The sequence below is a fragment of the Pongo pygmaeus genome, chromosome 16 (assembly GCF_028885625.2).
Source record: "Pongo pygmaeus isolate AG05252 chromosome 16, NHGRI_mPonPyg2-v2.0_pri, whole genome shotgun sequence".
Taxonomy (NCBI): Eukaryota; Metazoa; Chordata; class Mammalia; order Primates; family Hominidae; genus Pongo; species Pongo pygmaeus.
Genome location: NC_072389.2, coordinates 43,652,729 through 43,678,843, shown reverse-complemented (window position 1 = coordinate 43,678,843; position 26,115 = coordinate 43,652,729). Strand labels below are relative to the sequence as shown.

Genomic DNA, 26,115 nt, shown 5'->3' with positions numbered 1-26,115 from the left:
AGTCTAAGGAAAATATATTTTTAAAAACTTTCCCAAATAAGAAAAAAACAAAAACACAACCTCCTTGTCCTAAAACATGAAGAAAAAAGACCAACATGAGAAGATAAAATATCAAGATATTTCCTAAAGGAATATTTGCTCAAAGCTCCCATTTAAGTCCAGTTAAGGGGTCAAACATGCCCATGAATCTATGTCACTGAATGTTGAAAGAATATATCAAAACTCATTTATTTTGGATTTCTCTGTAATCTTAATGCCAACATTGAAAATATCAAAGTACGTTAAGACAATTTTAATGCAACTACCCTTCGCAATTTGCCTAATATTCCTACGTTCTTTTTTCTCATTAAAATTCTGTTAGGTTAAACTGGAGACTCAACATACATACAACCTCTATTTAAGTTTCCAGAGCTCAGTAATGCTGGTGCTTCCCACACATCTGAACTCTATTCCATTTCTTGAGGTAAGCAATCATGTCATCTACTTCGTTGGTAACTTATAGCTCTTAACAGCACTCGAGCTTCTTGCACAAAGCAGTTACTCCAATGAAATACACAGACATCCCTGGAGTTTATCCTGGTGCACATAAAGAAGTGAATCAGGCTTTAACCACCCAAGAAGCTGATTAGATATTACACACACAAATCTTCTATACCTAATCATAGGGAGTACTAAGATGTTCATCCTGAACCAGGTACATAGTACCTGACATATACAAAGTGCTGAATGTTTATTAAAGAAAATGCATGAATGATAGTCTTCAATCCCTGTTCTAATCACTCTTCACTTTTCTGTATCTGTCAGGTGTTTGGAAAGGGACTCTATGTAAAACACATGAGGGAGGATTTCTAAGTAAATGAATCATACTGAAGACACTAAATTATAAAAGGTACATATATCCTATGACAAGGAGAATGAAAGAGAGACAGATAAAAAGGGAACCACCATTTCAAAACACTCAAAGTCTATTTGTAAAATAGTCCATCCCTCCAACCCCTGGTGACATGCTGCTTACTCCTTTCCTGGACAAAGAAAAATACAGTATATAGGAAAAAAAAAATGAGGTTTATCTTCCTGAGAAAATGAGCAGCTACAAAGACTACACGTTGGCATTAAGAATTGCCACAGCACATCGGCCAGCTCCAAAACCTGACATTAATGATCCCTAATAACGACTGTAGTTCCCAACAGGCTTTATAGTGCTTTCCTCTTTTTTTTTGTTTTAAGAGACTGTGACTCGCTAGGTTGATCAGGCTGGTTTTGAACTCCTGGCCTCAAGTAATCCTCCCAGCTCAACCTCCCAAAGTGTTGAGATTATAGGTGTGAGCACAGCACCTGCCCCCCAACCCCAACTGCCTTTATCATTAGAGACAGAGTCTTGCTCTGTCGCCCAAGCTGTAGTGCAGTGGCATGATTATAGCTCACTGCAGCCTCAAACTCCTGGGCTCAAGCAATCCACCCGCCCCAGCCCCAGCCTCCTGAGTAGCTGGGACTATAGGCACACACTACCATGGCCAGCCAGTGCTTTACTCTTAAATATGGACAGCCAAAAACTACCGGGCAGCTGAAGAAGCCACCAACATGGGAGAGACCAAGAAAAACAAATAAACAAAAAATTATGCTAGAGGAAACAGATAATTGAAAGCAAAAAAAAAAAAAAAGCAAAGTTTCTATCTTTAATCAAGCTGATAGCATACCAAAAAATATTTTTAAAAAATCAAGAATCAAAAAGAATTTATGGAAATTTTAAAAATAATTGCAGAAACAAAAATTCAACACCAAGTATAAAATAAAGTTAAAAACATTTCTGAGAAACTGAATCAAAAAAGGGAGAGAGAAAATGAGAGGAAAAAATAAAAAACTTAAGCGAGTCTATCTAGAATGTTTAATATCTGACTAAAGCATTTCAGAAAGAGAATAAAGAAAACAAAAGGGAAAAATTAATAAAGGAAAATATAAAAGCTAAAACAGTCTACATATCGAAAGGTCCATCTAGTAGGGCACAATGAATGAAAAAAAAACTCAGACCAACACATATTGTGCAATTTCAGAACTCCAAGGATAAAGAGCCCAAAAGCTTACAGAGAAACATAACAGGTCACACAAAAACACAGAGAATGGAGTCAGTTTTCTTAATAGCAGCACTAAATACTTGAAAACGATGAAGCAATGCCTTCAATATTCTTAGAGAAATACATTTTCAACCTAGAATTTTATATTCAAATGTGAAAGCAGACTAAACATTTTCAAAATGCAAAGAGATTGACAAAAATCACCTCCTATGCACTCCTTGTTTGGAAATTACTTGTGGATTTCCTACAGCAGAACAAGGGGATAAACAAAGAGTGAGCCATGGGATCTAGAAGGTAGTAGAGCAGCGAAGGATAGCCAAGCAAACAGCAAAACTGCAGTAAGTGGATGCAAGTTTCTGAGAGAAAAAGTATACAGAAAATGGAGAACTCATTAGAAGACCTAATTTTTTAAAGTATAGTTTTTAAAAAAAAAAAGCATTTTATCATATTGCAGAAATACAATGCAAGAAAAAATAAAATTCATTTAGAAGCCCCTTTGTAGGCTGACTAGCCCTCCAAAGAGGTCCACATCCTAATTCCTGGAACCTGTGAATGTTACCTTGCAGATGCAGGTATGATTAAGTTAAACATCTTCAGATGGAGAGGTTATTCTGTATTATCTGTGTGGGCCTAACATAATCACAGGGGTTCCCATAAGGGAGAGACAGGAGTGTCAGAGACAGAAGGCGATATGACAATGGAAGCAGAGAGAGAGAGAAAGGCTGGAAGATTCTACTGGGCTACTGGCTCTGAAGAGAGGAGATGAAGCCAACAGCTAAACTATACAGGTGGCATTTAGAAGCTAGGAAATGCAAGGAAACAGATTCTCCCCTAAAGGATCCAGGAAGAATGCAACCCTGCCAATACCTTCACTTTAGGACTGCTCATCTCCAAATTTTAAGAGAATAAATCTGTATTACTTAAGCTACTAAATTTGTGGTAAACTTTCACAGCAGCCATAGGAAACTAATACATCACATGGAAAGAGACATCATGTGAAAGACAAGAAGGTAACAGAAGCACCACACTTAGGAGAAGCTAATGCCTGATGATCTGAGGTGGAACAGTTTCATGCCAAAACCATCGCCCTGCCCCCCAGCCCTCCATGGAAAAACTGTTTTCCACGAAACCAGTCCCTGGTGCCAAAAAGGTTGGGAACTGCTGGCATAAGTGACCCCAACTGATCTAGCATGGAATAGAACTGCCCAGTTAATTCAAAAAATGTAAAAATAATAATACCTGAAATTCCACTTGCAATCAAGATACAGTAATCGGCACCAGATTAACTCTCCCACCTGAAACAACTAAAAAACTGGATAACCCATGTGATGTGAACCAATGATAGTCAGACACTGGACATCAAGGAACACAGGACAATGATCCCTAAATGAGGAGAAGCCCTATAATTGTCTCAGCTTACTGCCTGGAGAGTTTCCAGGCAATGATGCAGGGTAGGGAGAGAGGGGGTGAGGAGTGATCCCAGACTAAGCATGGGTACAGATTGAAGGCATAAAATGGGAGTGATGGGAGACAGCTCTTTAGAAAGCTATCTGAAGAGATTCAAATTTGGAAATGCCCTCACCTCCCAACCCGCTCTTCAACTGAAACACATTCTATATTCATCCAGCCTTAAGATACTTTTAAAGCCTGTTGGCATCAGTGCTACCTGCAACTATTCTTATATCCTGCTTTCTTGTTACGTTACTCACTATATCTATCTCATTATCTCATATGATGCCCCTTCTTTTATGCATATCCTGGCATAAATCACAATATCTATGAGTTTAAAACAAATGTCAAAAATGTGGGGAGAAATTAAGTTATATGCAACAGGGATTTATACAAGACCAGGTTCATCTTGTAAAACCAGTAGTTGGCCTGGGCATGTAGTTGAGATAGTGATGAAGTACAAATGTGGCATGGTTATATAACAGACAAGCAAGCCAGAAGAGCTGTTATAGGCTACCACCTACAGGACACATATGGGAAAACAGCCTTACCTTTGCTCTATCAGACCATCCAAAGGACTGTACAGTCACATCTAATCGTTTCATTAACATTCGTCGGCGGCACTCATATTCACAGGAAAGAGCATCATTGATTCTTTCCAGTTGTTCCTAAAAAATTTGGAAACAAAAATAATAAACTTTAGATTCTTTCATTCTGCAAAGAAAAGAAATCTGAAAATTGTGCTAAGTACGTCCCACTGAGTCAAAAGATATTGTACTTACTGACCATTTTCTGTTCCCATGAGACTTTATGGTAAATTATTTAAATACTAAAGCATAATTGAAAGAACATTTATGATATCCAGAAGACATTAAACATACAAATTAAACTCCACCCGTTGGTAGAGTATACTTTATCTACAATCAAATTTGTTAATTTAAGTAAAACATTTACCTGCTAAGCAGTCTGGACCAATAAGGAAAGAAAATACCAATAACTCATCTTGCTGGCTTTGAGCCTCTGTTCTTTTCAAGTCACAACTGTGCTAGCACATTGAGCACTATCAATATCCTCAGCCAGGTATTTTTAAAAATTAATTAATAATTTAACTAAAGAAATGTTAGGACATATTACTCCAGAATATCAATCAATTTTAATTCTACAAAATAATATATGCATGCTACATATTCCAAAATAGATGTTCATTTATAAAATTAAGTCATATTCACTAATTTAATTACATAAAACTAATAACAAAAAGGGGGATTTACCGCCTGTTCTGAATTTAAATCAATTTTCAGCAGTGGTTTTCCCACATGATTTTTCTGGACCTTTGAGAGAACATCTTTCACCTAAAAGTAAATATAAAAGATTGTGAAAAATGTATATTCCTAATTTAAAACAATCTTATGCTTGTTTAAAGTATCGCTCTGAACACTACAGAATAAAATATTAAAGTGACATAATTAAAATATACCATCACACACCAGAATACCACTACAATACAGAGTATCTTTTTCAAAAAAGCACATTATATTCATTCAAGCTATAGAGCACATTCTTTCCCAGCGTAAGAACGAACATACACAGACAGCTACAGAAGTACCTAGGTTCTACTATGAGAATCTGTGTCTTAATGAAATAACTTTGGAGTTCCTACTTAAGATAGCACTTTCTTACTTCCTAGTAAATTTTCAAAAGGATACTAAAACCTTTAACCAGCACATTTATTTTTCTCAAATAAATGCTACGTACACATTCCAGTTGTAAGTATTCTCGTTTCATTGTTCAGCAAGACAACATAAGGGAGCAAGCCATCTCTCTCAATTACAGTCATCACATACATATTTTCATTACTTGTGCAAAGCCCCTAATTTAAATTACTTGAAACATTTTTATTTTGATAAACAAGATATTAGGCATTTACTTTTCCTTTAGCAATATCAGGGTCGTTCAGTAATTTATCCTCCTAACTAAAGGATTAATTTACCTTCCTGACTGGAGAATCCATCATTAGCTAAATAAAATATTTACAAAACCAAATGAAATATTTACAGTTTTTTTTTTACAAGGTAACCAAAGGAAACAACCAAGGGCAGTTCAGATTTTAAGGAGCATGAAGCTTATTTAATGTTGGGGGCACTCTTTAAGGAAAGAATTCAAAATTAGCTTGGAAGCTGGGGTTGTAATGTGGAGTAACTGTAAATGGGCACAGTTGAGGTTTCTTCTGAGGGTGATGGAAAAGCTCTAAATTCAAGAGTTTGGTGATGGCTGTTTAACTCTGTAAATATACTAAAATTCACTGAACTATATATATATACTTAAAATGGGCAAACTTTATGGCATGATTACATTTCAAAAATGGTGTTTTTAAAAAATTAGCTTAGAAAGAACCTGTGCAAATGAGAGACCCCAAAACTTCAGCTTTAGTAGCTTCACAGCAAATCTACATCTACAATGATACAATTTCTCTACTGATACAATTTGTACATATTTTAAAGAAATTATTAATTTATTTTCTTAAAATGGACCATTTCTGTAGATTCTCCAACTGTTGTAAATATCTCCAATTTTAGGTTTTTTCATACATTATAAAAAGTATGACTTGTAACTCCTTACTCCAGAGGAATTCTCAATGTATACTTGTAGTTTGTTATGTGTAATCGCATTCAGCTCCATTCCTAGGATTCCAACATTACGTAATAGTTTTAATAAATCTGAAAATCACTTGTTATAGAGTAAGTTAAGGGCACAGGCTCTGGAGGTTGCCTACCTGGGTTTAAACCTCAGGTCTACCACCATTTAGAAATTTGCTTGTTTAACTTATTAGATCTTTCAGTACCTCAGTTTCCTCACATGGTTGTCTAGGTAATACAACACAGGGGTGATGTATTACCCATAACCATGGGTGATGTGAGAATTGAGTTATTACATGTAAACATTTAGAACCACCTCACATGGGTGATGTGAGAATTAAGTGAGTTATTACATGTAAACATTTAGAACAGTGAATGCTATATATTTGCTGTTATTATACCACCACTATATATTTGTTGTAATTATACCACTATAAATACACATTTGAACAACTTGAAGTTAGAAAATAATACTTTCCTTCCCCAATGGTAACAAAGTGTCTTCTGGACACATCACATGCAGAAGAAAGAAAACATGAAAATTTTTACTTTTGGTTAAAAACTGAATAGAGTAGGAAGACCTTTTAAGTAAATATTTAGCCAAGATGGCCATAGTAACAACTACCTTACAATTAGTATGCCAGTATTTGAACCTAGGCATTACAGACTACTTCAAGTAGGGCAAAGAGGTAATTGAGAATGTTGTTAATACTAAATAAAAACCATAAAACGGAATAGCCTCTTTGAGAAGCACTAGAAAATTATAATGAGCTCAGAAATCTGTCTCAATTTGAAATAGTCCCAGAAAATTTAGGCAACCCCAGATCAGTCTTCATCCAGAGGAAAACAGAAAAAAATTCTGAAGAGTAACTTGTTAACTCTATAAGAATGTTCTTGAGCTGATTTTCACAGACTTACTCTCTGGTTTGCAAGTTCTACCAAAAAAAATTTTTTTAATATTCTGTTTTTATCTTAATGATACTATAATTCTCTTACATTAAGACAAACCTTATTTTTCAGTTCATAAATTATCAACGCAAAAGAGATCTTTACTGAACAAGGATTTAATTTAAGGCTCTGTGTCTAAAAATGGAGTTATGTACTTATTCTTGAAGGTTAGGCAAGAATTTTATTTTCCTTTAAAATGAAACCTGTATTCTTCCCCTAGAGGACTGCATATTTAACAAATGAAACCCAGGAACTAGGCCAGAATTTGGTCTGTGAGAGTAGCATCCTCTCTAATATATGGCTTGACAGGGAACAAGCGTTGTTTAGTAATTGAAAAAGAAAATGCCAAAGTACATAAGGTACATAGTTTGTAGTTGTTTTTAACTACCCCCATCAGGGTACTAATTAATACATTCTTCCATTCATTATATAATGCACTTACTCTTACTAAACATTTATCCACCAAAAACTGTGCATGCTCACTGCCAAAGAAACCACTCTGCAATTCTATTAACATCCATTTTTAAAAAAGTTTAGTTTCCTTTGACTTTGTAGGATAACTCTACTTCTACTTCTTTCTTTCTTTCTTATACTACGTTACAACCCTGGTTAAGAAAGTGATCCTTAAATTTGCTAAGTGATTTCTATCATGGTAAACTCTGGCAAAGCTGAAGACCAGTAACTCATTAAGATTTGATTCCTGAATATTAGCTATTGACAGATTAGGTCACATGCCTGTTAAGTCTGAATCCAAAACTGGGTTTATATGAAGATAAACTCTTGAAATAAAATGTATACCTCATAATTATAGGGAATAGTTTCATTTTTAATGTAGCACTTACATGTTAGCATTCAGTTGAATTTTGGAGAAAATAAAACAAAGATAATACCTTTGACTCCACCTGGTTTAGCATATGCGGAATGTCAGAAGTTGTTGACTTGGGTATACCAAGTGTATCAAACATAGCTTGAACTTCCTGATAAATTTCACTATTTTTATCTAATTGAGAATTTTTATGTTTCTTGTTCTGTAATATCTGTGAAGCTTGAAGTTCTGTACTTAAAAATACTACAATAAAGAGAAAATAAATAATGTTAATACATGTATAAGAATCTCTTAAAATATTTTACTGAAATTATTTATTCACTTAAAACAAGTATCAATTAATACCAATAATGCCAACTTACAAAGACCCAAAGAACAACACCAACAGTTGTAGAACACTGTACACTTATAAACGAAGTGATTCCCTAGTCCATGGCAAGTGTTACTTTTTTTTTAAATGAAATGAGAAAAAACAACTAACTAAAGCTATATAAAATAGACACCCTATTAAATGCATTTACACTGTCAATGCCACTTTAAATGGTTGGTTCTTTTCACACTGGAGAAGCCCTAGCAGCTCCTACTGGAGTTAAGCAGGCAAAGATACAAGTCCCCAGAAAACAGCAGCGTAACTTTCATCTACTTTACCTAGAGAGGTTTAACCTTAGTTTGAAACAGATGAATGGGTACAAAAAAAAAGGGCACTACAAGCGAAAAACTAAAATGAATTTACTTAATACTACCAGGAAAAAGAGAAATAGTTTATTTTATTCTCTTTGATTTCACACTAGCTGGTTTCAGTTCGATTTTAATTAACATATTAAATGATCCAGATTGCTATTTCAATAAGTACATGTTTACCAAGGACCTGTTCTGAGCCAGGAATGGTGTGAACAATGGGGATGCCAAGTCAAGGAAGATATGATGCCTACCCTCAAAGAGTATAAAATCCAGTAGTTGAGACCCACCACCAAATCAACAATTTAAGAACAGATAAGAATGTGTAAGACTCTGATAAATTATTCTCTGTCTTATATGTACAGAGCACGCAGGTCAGGGGAGAACATATAGCTCTAACTGATCTATAAGCACATACAGCAATTTGAGTCAGGATAAACCGCCCCAAACTGTTTACAAGTCCCTTTACTTTCACCGTTTCATCTAATCCTTTCAATAGCCATATTTAAGAAAATTACTCAAAAATCTTAAATGGTTATAGTCTTGTTTTAAAGAAACTCTTCACTACAGTAGGTAAGACTTTGTTTTTGGCTGGGCGTAGTGGCTCACGCCTATAATCCCAGCACTTTGGGAAGCTGAAGCAGGCAGATCACCCGAGGTCAGGAGCTTAAGACCAGCCTGGCCAACATGGTGAAACCCCAACTCTACTAAAAGTACAAAAATTAGCCAGGCGTGGCAGCAAGCGCCTGTAGTCCCAGCTACTAGGGAGGCTGAGGCAGGAGAATTGCTTGAACCCGGAGGCGAAGGTTGCACTGAATTGAGATCGTGCCATTACACTCCAGCCTGGGTGACAGAGCAAGATTCTGTCTCAAAAAATAAATAAATACTTCGTTTTTATTTGTTTAGTTAAAATTAGACATAAACGCCACAATTTAATATAGCAGTTTTAACTTCAGCTGAGCAAAAATACATCTGAAAAACAATTTAAAAGTACAGGTGCCAGGGTCCCATCCTCTGAGATTCTGAACAGTAGATCTAGAAGTAGGAGTTGGGCATCTGTGGTGGTTTGTTTTAGACCCAGTGTGATTGCCAAGGTCAGGCAAGATTGAGAGTCACTGGTTTAAAGACTTTTCCATGCCGTCTACACTTGACAGTTTAAAGAGTCAAGTACCAAAATATTAAGATCAATTATTAAACTTTAAGACCAATATTAAACTTTCCTTATGAGGACTATACTAAGGTCCTTCTGACTTAAAAACTTCATTAAGACCAGGTATGGTGGCTCAGGCTCGTAATCCCAGTATTTTGGGAGGCTAAGGTAGGAGGACAGCTTGGGCCCAGGAGTTTAAGACCTACCTGGGCAACACAGACCCATCTTTACAAAATATTTTTAAAAAATTAGCTAGGCATGGTGGTGTATGCCTGTAGTCCCAGTTATGCAGACTGAGGTGAGAGGATCGCTTGAGTTCCAGAGTTTGAGGAGCTACAATCGCACCATCACACTCCAGCCTGGGCAACACAGTGAGACCCCATCTCATAATAAAAACTTGATTAAACTTGATTAAAACAGATAACCAGTTTTTCAAAAATTTATATTTTAGACAGAACCTTGGCTGAAGTCTACCTTTGCTCTATGGAAACATGCTTTCTCCATGTAATAGTACGAACAAGAGTTTAGCATTTACGATGCTAATCCATGAAGATAGTAAGCAGTACAGGGAAAATTAGGCCTTCTTCCTTTTGCAGATCCTTAAATTCCCCCTTCCCAGAGGCAATCACCATTAATTTCTTGGGTATCCTTTTAGGCATGTGTGTGTGTGTGTATTCAAGATACCTAGTAGCCATCTATGTGCTTTTGTTCCTTTTATACAAACAAGAACGTGCTATACATGTTCTGTATATTTATTTTGTATTTACCAACATATCTTAGAGCTAATTTCACATCAGCACATTTGATTTATCTGCATTCTTCCTATTACCTATCTAGTGACATCACTGCATTAATGTACCACTTCTATTTATCTATATTTATGGACACTCAGGTTTCTGGTCTTTTTGCTACTACAATGTCATAATGAACATGGTTTTCATTTATCTTTGTACACTTGGGGAAATAGATATATATTCATAGACAAAGAATTGCCAAGTCAAAAGAATTGCCAAGTCCAAAAGCCAAGTGAATTTTAATGTGACATTGAAAATGTGTCCTCCTAAGAGGCTGTACAAGTTATTCTCCCACCACAGTCTAATGTCTGTAGTATACGAAAAGGCTTACTCCCCCAAACTTCTATTATGATTTTTTGAGTGAAAAATGGTATCCTGTCATAAGTGATATTGTGCATCTTGTCATGCTTAGAAGCAGTTAAAAAAATTTTTTCTGTAGAATGCATGTTCATGTCTTATGTATTTTACACATTTTCCCAGTGAATTTTTATCTTTTTCCTGTTGGTTTATAAAAGCTCTTTACATAGTATAGAATTTGGCCCTTTTAATTTTATACATGTTGCAAACACTTTCAAAAAGAACATGAAGAAGCTTATTACATCAATATGATTAAAACAGTCAAACTGAAGAAAGACTAGATGCTGGTAAGACTGTGAATTGGTATAACCTTCCTGGAGCAAAATATGGCAATATACATCTAGACCAGAGACTATTTTAAATGTTCATAATCTTTGTCTAAGTAAGCAAAAATATAAACAAGGAAATCATTTTAAAATAGAAAAAAATCCAAATACCTCCAAATTTGAAATCTATTACACATAATGTTATGTCAATAGCAGAGCCAATTTAGTTTTTCAAAAAAAAAAGTGATAGGGAAATAAAGAGAAAAACGTCACATCAAATGAAGAGGAGGAGGAGAAGGATCTGAAACAGGATCTTAATCTTATTTAAGAGTGAGTGCGAGTGTGAGTGTGTGTGTGTATGTACACAGAAAACAAAGACACAATATTCTCTCTAGGGAGTGAGATTATAAATGCTTTTCTTCTTTATGTTTTATGTATTTTCTAAGATTTCTATGATAAGCATGTAATTTTTGCACATATAAAATTTACCATTTTAATCATTTTTAAGTATACAGTTCTATGACGTCACCATCCATCTTCAGAACTTTTTCGTCTTCCTCACTGAAATTCTGTACCCATTAAACACTAACTCCTCATCACTGCCCTCCTGAGCATGTTATTTTTATAATCAGAAAAAAACTATATATTTCTGTTAAATTTCTTCTTTATTCCTATTTGTACCAGAAACCTGTATCACTACAATTGCTAAGCTTCTTAGCAGCTAAGGAAAAAGGGAACCATGATGGATTACATAATTCTCATTGACTGATATTAAGGATATGCAAGTTCCTCTAGTCGGTGTTTCTTCGGTTCCTTTCTGTCCCAATATACCTAAGACTTACTGTGATCTCCCATTAAGAGTGGTTCATTAAATCCGTGACTCACACCAAATGGGAGGAAGATGGAAAACGGTGTATTGGGATGGAGAGAGAGGGCATATAATTTTTATCCCCACTCAACACACACAAGGTAATTTCAATGCCAATACTTTTGTCACCACTAAACACACACACACACACACACAGACACAAATATCATCTCTAATGAAACAAATTTTATTAAAACACTAGCGCCTAGGAGAAATATGTCACATGTAATCTTTTTATAAATGGCATAATCTGAAATAGAAATCTTCAATAATAAAAGGTATTAGAAAAATTCTTTCAAATAGTCATTGTTTGTAGAACTTTAAAAACATAAAATTAACTTAAGTAAAAAATGATGAAAGGAACCCAACACAAACATGGACCTACTTTTTATGGTAATTGTTTGAATACAGTATGACCTATATTCCAAATCCCTCCCTGATGAAACTGGCCACATTTAAAGTGTCCTAAAGGCACAAATTTTATATTTAAAAAAAAAAAAAAAGGCAACCCTCATATATCCCTAGTATCCACAGCAGTTCTTGGTGTAAGAGTAAGTGATCAACAATTTTTTTTTTTTAACAAATTATCATCCAATGTCTAGTTTCAGAGAGTTTTAAGATTAAATAGGACTTTGGAGATCATCAATTTTAGCCATATAGTTACGAACAGTAACAGATAGAATGAGATAAAGAAAAAATTACTAAAGTACTATATAAATCACAAACACAGGACATTCTATATTGGCCAAATAAATCACAAGTGTTAGAAGGTATACTGGTAAAATTTATACTATATTATAAAAACATTTCTGAGATAGCTTTGTATTTTAAGTAAAATATTAAAACCTTTTCAATATACAAAATGTCTAATGCTTCATTAATTAATAAATCTTGACTTGAAAATAATAAAAACCATGTCAAACACATGCATTTAAATGTTCAAGATAACTTACATAGAAGTTTCAAACAGTCCTCCTTCTTTTTTAAACGATCTTTAATATCTCCTGATATGAGTACAGAATATGGACATGCCATTTCTTTTAAAAAGCCACTTATCTCAAGCTGGAAGCTCTCTAGATCATCTCTTCCTTTAAAAAAGAAAAATCATAAAACATTTACCGAGCATTTACCATATAATCCAATACTATAAAATCTACTCGTTTATTTCCATTTTACATTCAATTCTAAATTTTCACATTAAATCCTTAAATGTGTGATCACGAAGCTTATGTTAACAACTGAAATAGTAAAAGCATTATTATGGCTATAATTATTAATTCACTTCAGAGCAAATGATCCATTTCTACTGTATTTCTATATATTCAGAAAATAAACGCAACCATCTAATTAACCCTCAGTGCTTACCTTTATTTCATAATGTAATTATGTAGGCAGTAGTGTTATATGTTTAGAATTCAAATTATTTTACTTTGCGTCAAGTGAACTGTTAGATCTGGCTGGGTGCGGTAGCCCACACCTGCAGTTTCAACTATTCAGGAGAGTGGGGTGAGAGGATTGCTTGAGCCCAGGAGTTCAAGTCCAGTCTGTGCAACATAACAAGACCCCATCTCTTAAGAAAAAAAAGGATACCTTTCAAAGAAAAAGCTACTTTTGTGAATGCACAATTTTTAATTTTTCTTTTTATTATACTATTAATATCCAAAATTCTACCAAAGACCCACAGGACTCCAGTTACTAAGATGGTAGTGAACTAAAGAAGCTTTATGAGCTAGTACAGAAGTTTTTAATAGAAGTATTCCTATGTGAATCCATATCCTGAGCTACAAGCTTCAGAACACAAATTAGGAATTATATATATACATAATATTTTAAGCCTTAATTCAACATGAGCACCATTCAAAAATTAAACTTTTAAATAATCAAATTCAGACCCTACTTTTTCTAAAAAACAATACTAAGGTTTAGACAGCAGATATCACAGCTGTCAGGAAGAGAAAAAAATAGCAGATAAATAGTAATTGCTTATAGTTTTATAGCAAATTTAAATACCAATTCTGGATTAATATAAAATTTAATCCAAAAATGTTTACTACCACATACTGAAATTCTTTGGAATATGTGATTTTTCTTTGTACAGTGGGCACATTATTGATAAAACTATAAACCATAAGTTATCAGTTTAGTTTACTATTAAACAGAAAAGTAAATAAAACATAATGGCAATACCAGCAGACGTGATACTTTCTTCCAAGTTGCATAATGATTTTATTTGAGAGCCTAACCAAATACAGAGCTCTGAAAATTCAGGTGAAGATAATCCACCCTCTGCCGCCTTCATAAGGGCTTGCTCTTCTAACAACGGTCCTTTATACCTAGAAAGGAAGAAATACAAGTTAAAAACTAAATAAGCCAATCAAAAAAACCTCCAACACTCTGTGTCAAGGTCTGCTGCTTGTTTTTGTAAATAAAATGTTATTGGAACACAGTCATTAAATGTATTAATCTATAAATTGGCTATTGTTTCCACACTACAATGGAAGAGCTAAGTATTTGTAACCGAAAATGATGACTACATGGCCTTCTAAAGAAATGGTTTGCTGATTCCTGCTCTATATAATTAACATTTGGCTTTTTTCCTATGTTTTAACATTTTACAGTAAAATTATCTACCAATTTTAAGATAAATACCACAGGTATCACAAAGTCAAATACAGCATAAAGTCTAATAGCCTTATATTAATTACAATAAAAATATGGTGAAAAAAGCACAGATACAAATTACAAATTTAAAAAAGCTAAAGTTGAAAAGACTCTATTAGATCATTTTAATCTAAACCCTTATTTATTTTATTTTATTTTATTTTATTTTATTTTATTTTGTTTTTGAGGCAGGGTCTCACTCTGTCACCCTGGCAGGAGTACAGTGACACAATCTTGGCTCACTGCAACCTCCGCCTCCTGGGTTCAAGGGATTCTCATGCCTCAGCCACCAGAGTAGATAGGATTACAGGTGCCCACCACCACACCCAGCTAATGTTTGTATTTTTAGTAGAAAGGGGGTTTAGCCATGTTGGCCAGGCTGGTCTCCTGAGCTCAAGCAATCCACCCACCTCGGCCTCCCAAAGTACTGGGATTACAGGTGTGAGCCACCATGTCTGGCCTCATTTATTTATAATTTTACACTTTTAAACATTTCTGCAAATTGTATTTCACAAGAATCTTAAATTTTCAAAAGACTATATACTATCTTAACTGAATTAGATGATCAGTTTTCTACTTTTATGGTTCTTTTTGCAACTGAACTTTTGTTAACATTATAAAGTCATAGATAATATATTTGATGTGTTTTAATCCATCACAGTTATTCTTTTGATACTCAAATTCTTCTATCTCTGGTTTGTAGTAGCCCATTCAGGTAGGCCAATGGAGCCCTCTGTCTTGTCCCCCGTACTCTCTGAATACTTTCCTTGCTTTCTACAACAACATCTTCCTGCCTTAGACTTGGAATCAGGCATTTCCAAGGAGCACCGATTCTTTTAATGGTATTTAGAGTACATAATCTGCTACCAAAGGTTGGTCACTGTTTCTATGCCTTTTTCAGAGAAACTATACCAGTTTCATATTGCTATTTCCAACTGGAGTTTAGAATTGTAGGGGTTTTACTTATTTTGTTTTACATTTTTATTTATCTTCTCTTACAATGACAATTCTTGTTTTAATAACATTTACAAATTCCCAATATATATTAAAATAGGTATAAATTACACACGGCTTCAGAATAGGAAATCCAGCATTACTACTAACAATAAAATTAGTTTAATTTTTTTATATTTACGATGTATTCCTGTAAGGATATACAGAAAAACAATTCCCATGTGATTAAACCACCTACTCAATGTATCAATAGACATTTGTTTTGTTCAGCTTTAATTTGTAGGGATTTGTTTCTTTTTATTTCATTTTTGTCTTATAATTATGTAAAACATTAATGCAGTTTCAAAGTCTAACTTCAAAAACAAAGTACATCAGAAAAATCTAGTTCGCAATTTTAATCTTGTATCCTCTACTCTGTTCTCTCCCTCCCCTACAGGTGACCATATTTATTAGTTTGGGGTTGTCCTTCCATCATGTTTTTCAATATAAATATATGCATTTTTGTCTCCTTTTTCAGATAAAAGGTAGCCTGCTATGTACTGTTCTAGTCCTTGCTTTAAACACATACATGCTCACACACACATACATTTACATATAGTAGAGATCAGTATTTAGACATAGTATTCAACCATTTTTACAGTTATAAACTACCCCACTGTCTGGATGCACCATATTTTATTTAATCGGCATCTACTAAAGGACACTTGGATTGTTTCCAGTGTTTTGTTAATATAGTTTGGCAAATTTTTGTCAGTTTTTATCTAGGATAGATTCCTAGAGGTGAGACTGTTGGGTCAAAGGGTAAATAGATAGGTAACTTTGCTAGATACTATTAAATTCTCCTGTTGAGGGGTTGTACCATCAAGGTGTCGGAGTACCCATTCCCTCATGATTCACCAAAGTTGTTAAACTTCTGGATTTTTGACCATCTGGTAACTCAGTATAGTTTTATCTACATTCCTCTTACGAGCAAGATATAGGGCATCTTTGCATATGTTTAAAGGCCACTTGTATTTCTTTTTCTTTGAATTCTCTGGTTATATCAGATGAAGGGTGAGTACAGGTATTTTCAAATCCTCATTTTGTAGGTAAAGAAATTAAGACTTCATGACATTAGGAAATCTGCCTTTATGTAGCAGGCCAGGCACAGTGCTTGGCATATATATATATATATATATATATATATATATATAATATTTCATTTAATCTTTACAGCAATGCTTTAAGTTAGCATTATCCTAATTTTGTAGAATCAGAAGATGGCACTAGGATTTAAATCCATGTTTAACCCAAATGCTCCATCATTAACATAGGTCTTGTTAGACCTCTGTCTACAACTATAAGGAAACTAAGGAAATAATCTGGTCCAGTTGATACAGCCAAGTAAAGGCAGAGCTGAGACTAGAACATTATTTCTGCACCTCCCAGCTCAATGCTGGTTCTTCTATGACTGAGCCTTCTTCTATGTCTTACAATGCCTCTCAATGAGATTTCATAGTAAACATCTTATATCCTCTTACTTGCTTTCATTTCTGCAATAAAGCAATACTCATAAACTCTTAAAGAAATTTAATTCATATTGGTGTAAGTTTTAACTGAAACGTCAATAATAAAAACCAACAAAAACTGATCAAATCACAAAAAATTCTGAATTTGGAAAAAATATCTAATCTTTAATGCCTTAGCTCATCAGATGAAGTAAAAATAAAAAGAGGAAAAAATAAATGCATTTAACATACCTGAACATCTAATAACAATCAAAATCACAATAGTGGCTAACATTTAGAAAGTGCTAACTGTATGTTGGGTCAGTGCTAAACGATTTACATAAATTGTCTCATTTAGTTGCCACAAAACCCTATAAGGTAGGTACTATTATTAGCTTCATTTTACAGATGAGGAAGCTCAGGAAGATAAAGGTAAGTAATTCATCCGGGATGGCCATAATCATAGCTAACAACTGTACCGGAACTAAGCCACACAACCTACCTCCATAGCCCCACACTCAGCCCGTATTGTTCTGTCACCATCCAGAAATGTATCTAATTGTCTTACGCAATAGAAGTGTCTAAATATATTCTGCTAGATAACTGAATAAGAATATGAAAGCACTTTTCTGGCTAGAACAGTGCTTCTTAAACTTTTACATGCATATGAATCTCCTGAGGGTCTTGTTAAAATAAAGATTCTAATTCAGTAGAGCTGGAATCATGTCTGGGATTCTGCATTTCTACTCCCCAGGTGATGATGATGCTGCTAGTCCACAGACCTCTCTTAAGCAGCATAGTACTTATTTTTTTTACTTTCATTTAAAAAAAAAAAACTCTCAATATTTATCATAACTCCTTCTCCTCTTGCAGTACATGAGAAATTAGAGCAGGCATTTAAGAGTCTATTTATGCTACATTTAGCAACTGTTTAGTGTTTACCACATTTATTTCATACTTGCTTTGATTTCCAATGCCATTCTGCGTTTACGGAGAATAACCATGCTCCTAGTTTGTTTTATATATTCTTAGTTAATCATCAAAGTGCTACTGTTATTCCAAACACTGGGAACATCTCCCCTAGGCCTAGGCCCTCCCCCAAAGCCTCATACCCTGGAAGCATAGTTGCTGGTCCGACACTACTTCAAGCTGGGTGATCCAAATCTTCAGTCCATTAGGGCTGCTGGCAACGCTCCTCAACAATACAACCAGGGCCTAATTTACTTTCTATTTTCATCAGCCAAGAGATAAAACAGAAGACCCTTTCTTTTCCCATCATTTACCCAACCTATTGTCTTTGCCCCTCATCCAACTCTCCACCTCTCTCTGCTTCCCAAAAATGTCCACTATCTTTCATCTACAATACAGTGGATATTTTGCTATACTGTCCATTTCTTCTCAGAAAGATTATTCCTCTCTTGTTTTCACTCTGGATTCTCCATTTTGGACCCAAACTGAGAAGCCCAGAGCTGCTGCTAAGAGACTGGAGCCAGGGTACCCAGGGAAGCCCATCCCCAGGCGCCCACCCTTGGTACAGGCCACCTTGCTTCCCAGCCCAGAGAGGAAAGGAGAGGGAGTATGTAAACAGCTGTGGGAGATGGGAGTCCCAGGAGTTGCAGCAAGCCCAAGCCCAGGCCCCCCAGCCCAGCCCAGACCATGGGCTCACTGGTTCTTCCACCCAACCAGCCCACACCTGTGGAATTAGATGGAGCACAGTTCCATCATCACCCAGGCGCAGGGGAAGATGCCCTGGTGCTCACCAAGCAAGGCCTGGTCTCCAAGCCCTCCTTAAGAAGCCTCGTGGATATAACATCTTCAAGGCCCTTTTCTGCTATTTTCGCACCCAGCATGGCCAGGCAAGCTCTTCCACTGAGCTCATGCATATAAAGAGGAAGCCAACACCACTGCTAAGTCGGATCTGCTCCAGTGTCTCCAGTACCAGTTTTATCGGATCCCAGGGACCTGCCTGCTCCGAGGTGACAGAGGAAGATCAAAGGAGGATCTGTGTGGTCACTGACCTGCATGAAGCCCTTGTGCATCTTTAAGCCCAGCAACAATGCTAGCTTCACAGTGCCTACAGAGATTGAGGCGACCACTCAAGCAGGTGTATGTGCTCAAAAGGGCTCACGTGGAAAGAGACGAATGAGAGAACTCTTTGAATGTGTTCCCTTCACTGCCAACCTGGCCAAGTATGCCAACCCTGTGACGGATCTGCTGGCCGGTATAGGGTGTTCTGGGCTCACCTATTCCATGAGTCCTGTGGTTCCACCAGGGCTGCTAAGTCAGGAACCTCAGCCGCCTGGGGAGGAACCTGAGGAAAACCCTCATCCCGGACAACTTGTCTGTTTCTTACATCTTCCACCCAGAGAATGCAGTGCCTGTGCAGTCCTGGTTTGATGACATGGCAGATACTGAGTTGCTGAACCTGATCCCGGTCTTTGAGAAGCAGAGCAGAGGACGTCTATACCAGCCTTGGGTAGGTGCGGGCCTCTTAGCCTTCCCTGCTTCCAAGCAGTGGTCATCCCAGTAAGGGTCTTTCCTACACTGTGCCTTTAGGATCACCTGACGGACAGAGTGAAAGCTGGAGGGCCTCACCACATGGGCCTGGAAATAGTGAGAAGTGATTGTAAAGAGCTTTAGGACAGCTTAGATGCCAAGTAGGCAAATGCCAGATCAACAATACCCAGAGCTACCTGCTCCCGAGTTGTTGGGTTCCCGAGATGTGTGTGTGAGTGTGTGTTCTGCCATGAACTGTGGCCCCAGCATATAACATTTCAGTGGGGGAGAAGCTGAAAGAGTCTTGGTCTTTCAAGTCGTCTCCTCTCCTGTCACCCTAAAAGCCACTGAACTCTACAGGGATGAAGACTATTGAAGACTCCATTGCCAAACCATGGCCTTTCCTCAGTGTTATAAGGCCTATGCCAAGAAAAAAGGAAGGGTAGGCCTTTGGGTGCTCCAGGTACACACCTTTCCAAAATCTTTCTCCAGCCAGCTGCTGCAGACAAAAGTAAGACATTTCTGGGAAGATAAGGACTTGTTTCCAGGCCAGTACCCCAGTGGCCATCAGGTCTTGTGGCCCAAAAGCTATGCTTGCCTCTAGCTAAGTGCCTGGCATGGGCCCTTTCTGGGTCTCCCCAAGGTCGGGTACTGAGCTCCCTTCCTCACCATCTAGCCATAGTCTCGAACCTATGGGGAAGGAGGTTTTCTCCCCACCCTGGAAGAGAAGAGATTACTGATTTCTGTTCTTTTGACTCTGTTTGAAAATTCTCTTTCTAACAAAAAAAAAAAAAAAGTAAGATTGTTATTCCTGCCATCTCTAGCTTTAATTATTTTTATTTTCACAAATTCCTTAAGGTCAGATAATAGGGGTTTTGGCCTCCTTTCTTACCAAAATAGTACCATTATCACTGCTCTCCCATTATCTTACAAATATCTCCTGTTTCCTTGAGGCACAGGCCACTCAGATTTGCCACCCATTCACTTGTGGTTTTCATCTATTACCTCTTGGACACTCCCCAACATCCCCTTTGCTCAGTTTTCCTCTCCACCTCTATTCTTGCCATTACACTGAGTTTCTTTAATGTCTGTATGTATACCCTATCTCACACCCTGAGCTCTCAATTCCAACTTGCACATGTCACTCAGCCCCCCTTGCACCCTTGCCATTACCTGCAACCACTGTACCCCCAAAATCACTTATCTAAACATGTGGCTCCCTGACCACAACCTCTTATTTATCCTTCCACTTGCTTCTTTGACCACTCACCTATAACTATTCTTTGATATCATCATTACCTCCATTCATTGATCCCTCTGCATTTTCCATATTTACCAACTCTCTCCTATCTTCACATTCTTCTGTATCCAATTTAGATTCTAAGGTGTATCATTTCATTTTGGTGCTCAATAAATACCAACTAAAGAAATTAATCTGTTGGGGCGTGGTGGCTCACACCTGTAATCCCAACACTTTGGGAAGCCAAGGCAGGAGATCATTTGAGGCCAGGAGTTCAAGACTAGCCCGGGTATCATAACAAGACCCTGTATCTATAAAAATTTTTTAAAAATAAAGAGAAATGAATTCTTGAATTTTAATATCCAATCAATCACTAAGCTCAGTAATGTAGTTCTTTCCATATCCACTGCCACTAAGCAACCATCATTTCTTTCCCAGACTATTAACTAAATTCTCCAATCCATTTTCCACCTTACTGACAGATGTAATTTTCAAACTAGACATCTAATCACTCCCTTTTTATTTAAAATTATTCAGTCACATCACATTGCTGTTATGATCAAGAATAAAATCCACAACACAGCCTAAAAGGGGCTGCATGCCCTGATTTTCACCTAACTCCTGAATCCAATTTCCCACCACTCTGCCCCTCACACTCTGCCTCCAACCACATTAGCCTCCTTCCAGTTTTTCTAATACAGCAAGCTCCTTCACATTTCAAAGTCTTCACATTTTCTTCTCACTGTAAGGATATCTTTGTCCCCCCTTTTCATCCATCCAACCTCAACTACTTAACTTCTATTCACCCTTCCTATTTCAACTCAAATGTCACTTCCTCAGGAATCTATCACTAACCCCTAAGACTTCTTAGATCCTCCTGTTATATCACCCTGTTCTTTTCCTTTGACACATTTATTATAGTTTATAATTATTTTTGTGATCATGTCTGTTTCTCCACTAGATTATAAACTCCACAAGGGCAGGAACCAAGTCTGTTTTGCTCACCACTGACTCCTCAGAACCAGGTCCAATATATATTGTGTTCAATAAATATTTAAAGGAAACTTCTCTCCATAGTAGTGTTTCTCAACTGAGGCTGTGAATCTTTTTAAAAATATGCAGGTCTGTACTGTATCTCTGAAGATTATGATTCCGTCAGTCTATGGTATATACCAGACTGGAACAGTTTTTCACAAGTTCCACACGACTATGATGTACTTCCAGTGTTGAGATCTACTATTCCACAAAATCAGAGATGATCAGAACTGAAAGAGACTTCTAAAATCATCTGCTCCAGCCCTCTCTTTTCACAGATGAGAAAACTGACTGACTCCTAGCCTATCGTTTTCACCTGTATCACTAAATTGTCCTTTCACATAGATTTTTCCCTTCAAATGCCTCCCATTAATTTATTTTACATGACAAACTGAAGTACCTTTGCTGATATCCTCAATACCTTACAACAGAAAATGCATTATTCACTATCTACATGGATATTTGAAAACACAGTGTTCCATTACAACACATATTGTAAATAACTACTTTTTTCACATCTTATTATCATAGGAGAATTCAAACTTCAAAATGTTGCCCTCATAGTTATTCCAGGAAAAACTAATTTTGGAGTGTGTAAACTGTTTTACTTTCCATGTTGAATAATCTGACTAATTTTCCTTGATAAAAATCAAGATTATAGCAATGAATTTTCTAAAACACTTATAATATGAACAATAAGTTCAAGAAATGAAGAAAGAAGAAAAGCACTGCCTTTTCCTTTTTCATAAACCACTGATGAGATCCCAGTATTCTTACCTGAAGTTCTCGGGAGCTCAAACTGTTTGGAACCTAAATAATTCTACTAAGTATTTTCAGTTCTTATTTTGGTTCCTTCTTAACTAAGTTAAGTGAGAACTTCCAAGGGACTTCACAGAAGTAAAAATGCCCCCTAAATAATCAATGGCACTGTTCTTTCGTTTGACAAATATGTATTCACGATCTACTAAGTGCAAGACTCTGTAACCCTGGGTCACTGCAAAGTAGGTATTATCAGGGTTCAACTAAATAAACAGTTGATAGAGAGGCAAATGCAGTTTTAGGGAAGATAAAGTGGGGTGTGGGATTCGTTCAAGCTTCATAATAACACTGCAAAGGCACAGCTTCCCCTATCAAGAAACAGCAGCACGTAGCTGGGCAAACAAATGTGCAGATGGCTCCAAGCTCTTTATTTAATGTGCACTGTATGACTCAACTATCTGGTCCTATGCTTACTGCTGTGGACTCTCTTCTCTAAGCTTTTCTTCATTCATTTACTCATTCATTCAACCACTATTTACTGTAAGAGACTCCGTTCTAGTGTGTTGCTGGGAAAACATCGGTGAATAAAATATGCAAAGCATCAGTTTTCCAGGAGCTGACTTGGGGAGGAGGAGGAATAAAACGAGGGAGAAGCAGAGTTCAAGAGACAAATGAATGGGCAGGACATGATAATTTGGGAGGAGGACAAGAGCTGTGTGGAAAAAAACAGGATGAGGTTGAGGGGGAGATTACGAACCACCACACTTGTTACGTATTAACATTACTCCCACCTCCACCCTGAGTTCTCACAGCACTTACCATCCTGCATTGTAAATACCAGTCGGCAGCAGACTTGCAGCCTGCGCGACTATGTAAGCCAAGAGTAATCTGAAAACTATCTTTTTCCCTTGCCTAGGGGAAATTTACAAACGTAAATATGTGTAAATGAATATACAAGCTAATACACACGTTGACGAACGGACGAAATGGCTGAAAGAACGAACTCGCAATGAACTACAACACTTTCTCCGGTCAAAGTAAAAGCGATTCGCTCCAGAGCCCCAAGTAAGCCACAAGTTGTACACTGTAGGAGACAACAGTCCTCAACAGCTGCTCAGGTTCCAGGACCTCCCTCCGGGCGCCACAACTACGTCAACACAAATATCACCCGCGGGCGCGGGCTCGCCCAGAAAACCGGTGCTAGAAGGGCCGCTCCGCGCCACCCGGCGGATTCCTGCAACAGAGTTTCGAGGCAAGAAGTTTGGAAGAGGGGGCCACGAACCCCAGCTCTCCGGCCCTGCTCCACCCCCCAAATAGATTTCTCTCCCGCCTCCCGCTTAACTCCGTCGGCGCCGGAGGGATCGAGGCAGGGAAGGAGGCCTACACATGGCCGCCCAGGCCCACAGAGGCCCAAGGGAAGTAGGCTAAGCAGCCAGGCCAAGGAGAGGTTGCGTTTTCAGGGAAAAGGCGTCTCCAAAAGCACTCACCCCAGCGCCTCCAGTGTGTCCAGCACGTCTCCCTCCATCGTTGGTTCGGGACCCGGCTCCGGACCTCTCATGGTCCTTTGGCCCAGAGCTGTTCGGCGCTCTAAGTAGCCCGCCGGAAACTAGCGTCACCGCGCCAAGGTTCCGGTCTCGGTCTATCCGGTAACTGCCTGAGAGCACAGCTGAAGAAGGGCGCAAAGGTTCCCAGCCCCGAGGCAATGGACACTTGATAGTGCCTAAAACCGCTGCGTGTAACGATAATAATTTTTTAAAAGAATAGTAGAAATAATAAATAATAGTAATAAAGAGGTCTCTGTGTTGGGACTTTTCTGTGTGTTCAAATAAATTTTAGCAAATATCGTGGTATCGAGTTGATCTCAACCTATCCGATTCCAGACCTTTTTAATAACAGAAATCTGAAATGAAATTATAATTATCTTCAGCTAAAATTAGTAACTAATATCACATGCCTACACATATAATTTTTAAATCAATATACACGACGATGCTTCAACTTTAAGGAAAAAAAATGAAGTAATTTATAACAAAGTAATATTTTTCTCCTTATGAAATGCTGAAGACCAATGAAGTGATCAGATGCTTGCATCTATCTATGTAGAATCCCCTCAAATGCGTATTCAGATGATGTGCTTCATTGCTGACAAAGCATCAGTTGTATAAGCAACAAACATACCGCCAGCAGAGTAAGGTAGTTGATGTGGTTTTCCAAAATTGTGGCGAATTCTCCATAAAGTTCCAAACAAACAAAACATAATATACCCTCTGTGTACTATCCATGGAGAATTCAATCTCTATCTAAAGGATTTAAAAAATATATTTTAGAGTTCATATGTAAAAGGTACTAAGAGTATAAGGTTAGATCATTATTAGCAGGCATGTCACCTGCATGAATACTCCAGCAGAACTGTTGAAAATCCTGCATAAAGTGTAACTATTGATCCCTTGTATGGACCTGTCCCTTGCATTGCAGACTACATAGCATTCGTAGCCCCGGTCCAATAAAGACCAGTAATGCTCTCACCTTCCTAATTATGGTTACAAACAAAAAGCATACCCATAAATGTGTAAAACACTCAAAGGTAAGCTGTAGTAGTCCACTCTCATATTGCTATAAAGATATACCTGAGACTGGGTAATTTATAAAAAAAGGGGTTTAATTGGCTCATGGTTCCACAGGCTGTCCACGAAGCATGATGCTGGCATCTGCTTCACTCCTGGGGAGGCCTCAGCAAATGGACAGTTGTGGCAGAAGGGGAAGGGGGAGTGCAGCTATCACATGGCCGGAGTAACAGGAAGAGAGAGGGTGCAGGGAGGTGCCACATACTTTTTTTTTTTTTTGAGTCTCGCACTGTCGCCCGGGCTAGAGTGCAGTGGCATGATCTCAGCTCACTGCAAACTCCGCCTCCCGGGTTCAAGCGATTCTCCTGCCTCAACCTCCCGAGTAGCTAGGATTACAAGTGCCCACCACCACGCCCAGCTAATTTTTGTATTTTTAGTAGAGACAGGGCTTCACCAGGTTGGTCAGGCTGGTCTCGAACTCCTGACCTCGTGATCTGCCACACACTTTTAAAAAACCAGATCTCATGATAACTCACTCACTATACAGTGCCAAGGCAGGAATGGTGTCAAACCATTCAAGAGAACTCTGCCCTCATGATCCAATCACCTCCCACCAGGCACCTCCTCCAACATTGGGGATTATAATTTAACATGAGATTTGGGCACAGACACAGATCCTAACCATATCATAAACTCAACCATACATTTGTATAATGACTATTATCACTCTATATTTTAGTGTTGTACAAGGCTTAAGCGTAAAATTACTTGCACTTTAATGTATCTGAATTCATCTCCAAATAAGGGAGAGGAGAATGTATATTAGTGGTTACTGCCTCTTGTCAGAGTTGGGGTGTCATAGAAGGTACTAGTCT

At 37.3% G+C, this 26,115-nt stretch overlaps 1 protein-coding gene and 1 pseudogene across 1 annotated transcript in view; one reads left to right on the top strand and one right to left on the bottom strand.

Moving 5' to 3' along the window:
* FAM98B (family with sequence similarity 98 member B) overlaps positions 1-24,295 on the bottom strand; it is a 32,142-nt gene extending 7,847 nt beyond the window's left edge. The window contains exons 1-6 of the mRNA XM_054450650.2: positions 24,164-24,295; positions 14,232-14,377; positions 12,998-13,132; positions 7,996-8,174; positions 4,793-4,873; positions 4,073-4,189 (exon numbers count right to left, since the gene is read on the bottom strand). Coding sequence (XP_054306625.1) covers positions 4,073-4,189; positions 4,793-4,873; positions 7,996-8,174; positions 12,998-13,132; positions 14,232-14,377; positions 24,164-24,234 — 729 coding nt within the window. The 5' untranslated portion in view covers positions 24,235-24,295. The remainder of the gene's footprint in view (positions 1-4,072; positions 4,190-4,792; positions 4,874-7,995; positions 8,175-12,997; positions 13,133-14,231; positions 14,378-24,163) is intronic.
* Positions 18,852-19,641, top strand: LOC129014498 (carboxy-terminal domain RNA polymerase II polypeptide A small phosphatase 2-like; annotated as a pseudogene).
* Positions 24,296-26,115: the final 1,820 nt, after the last annotated feature.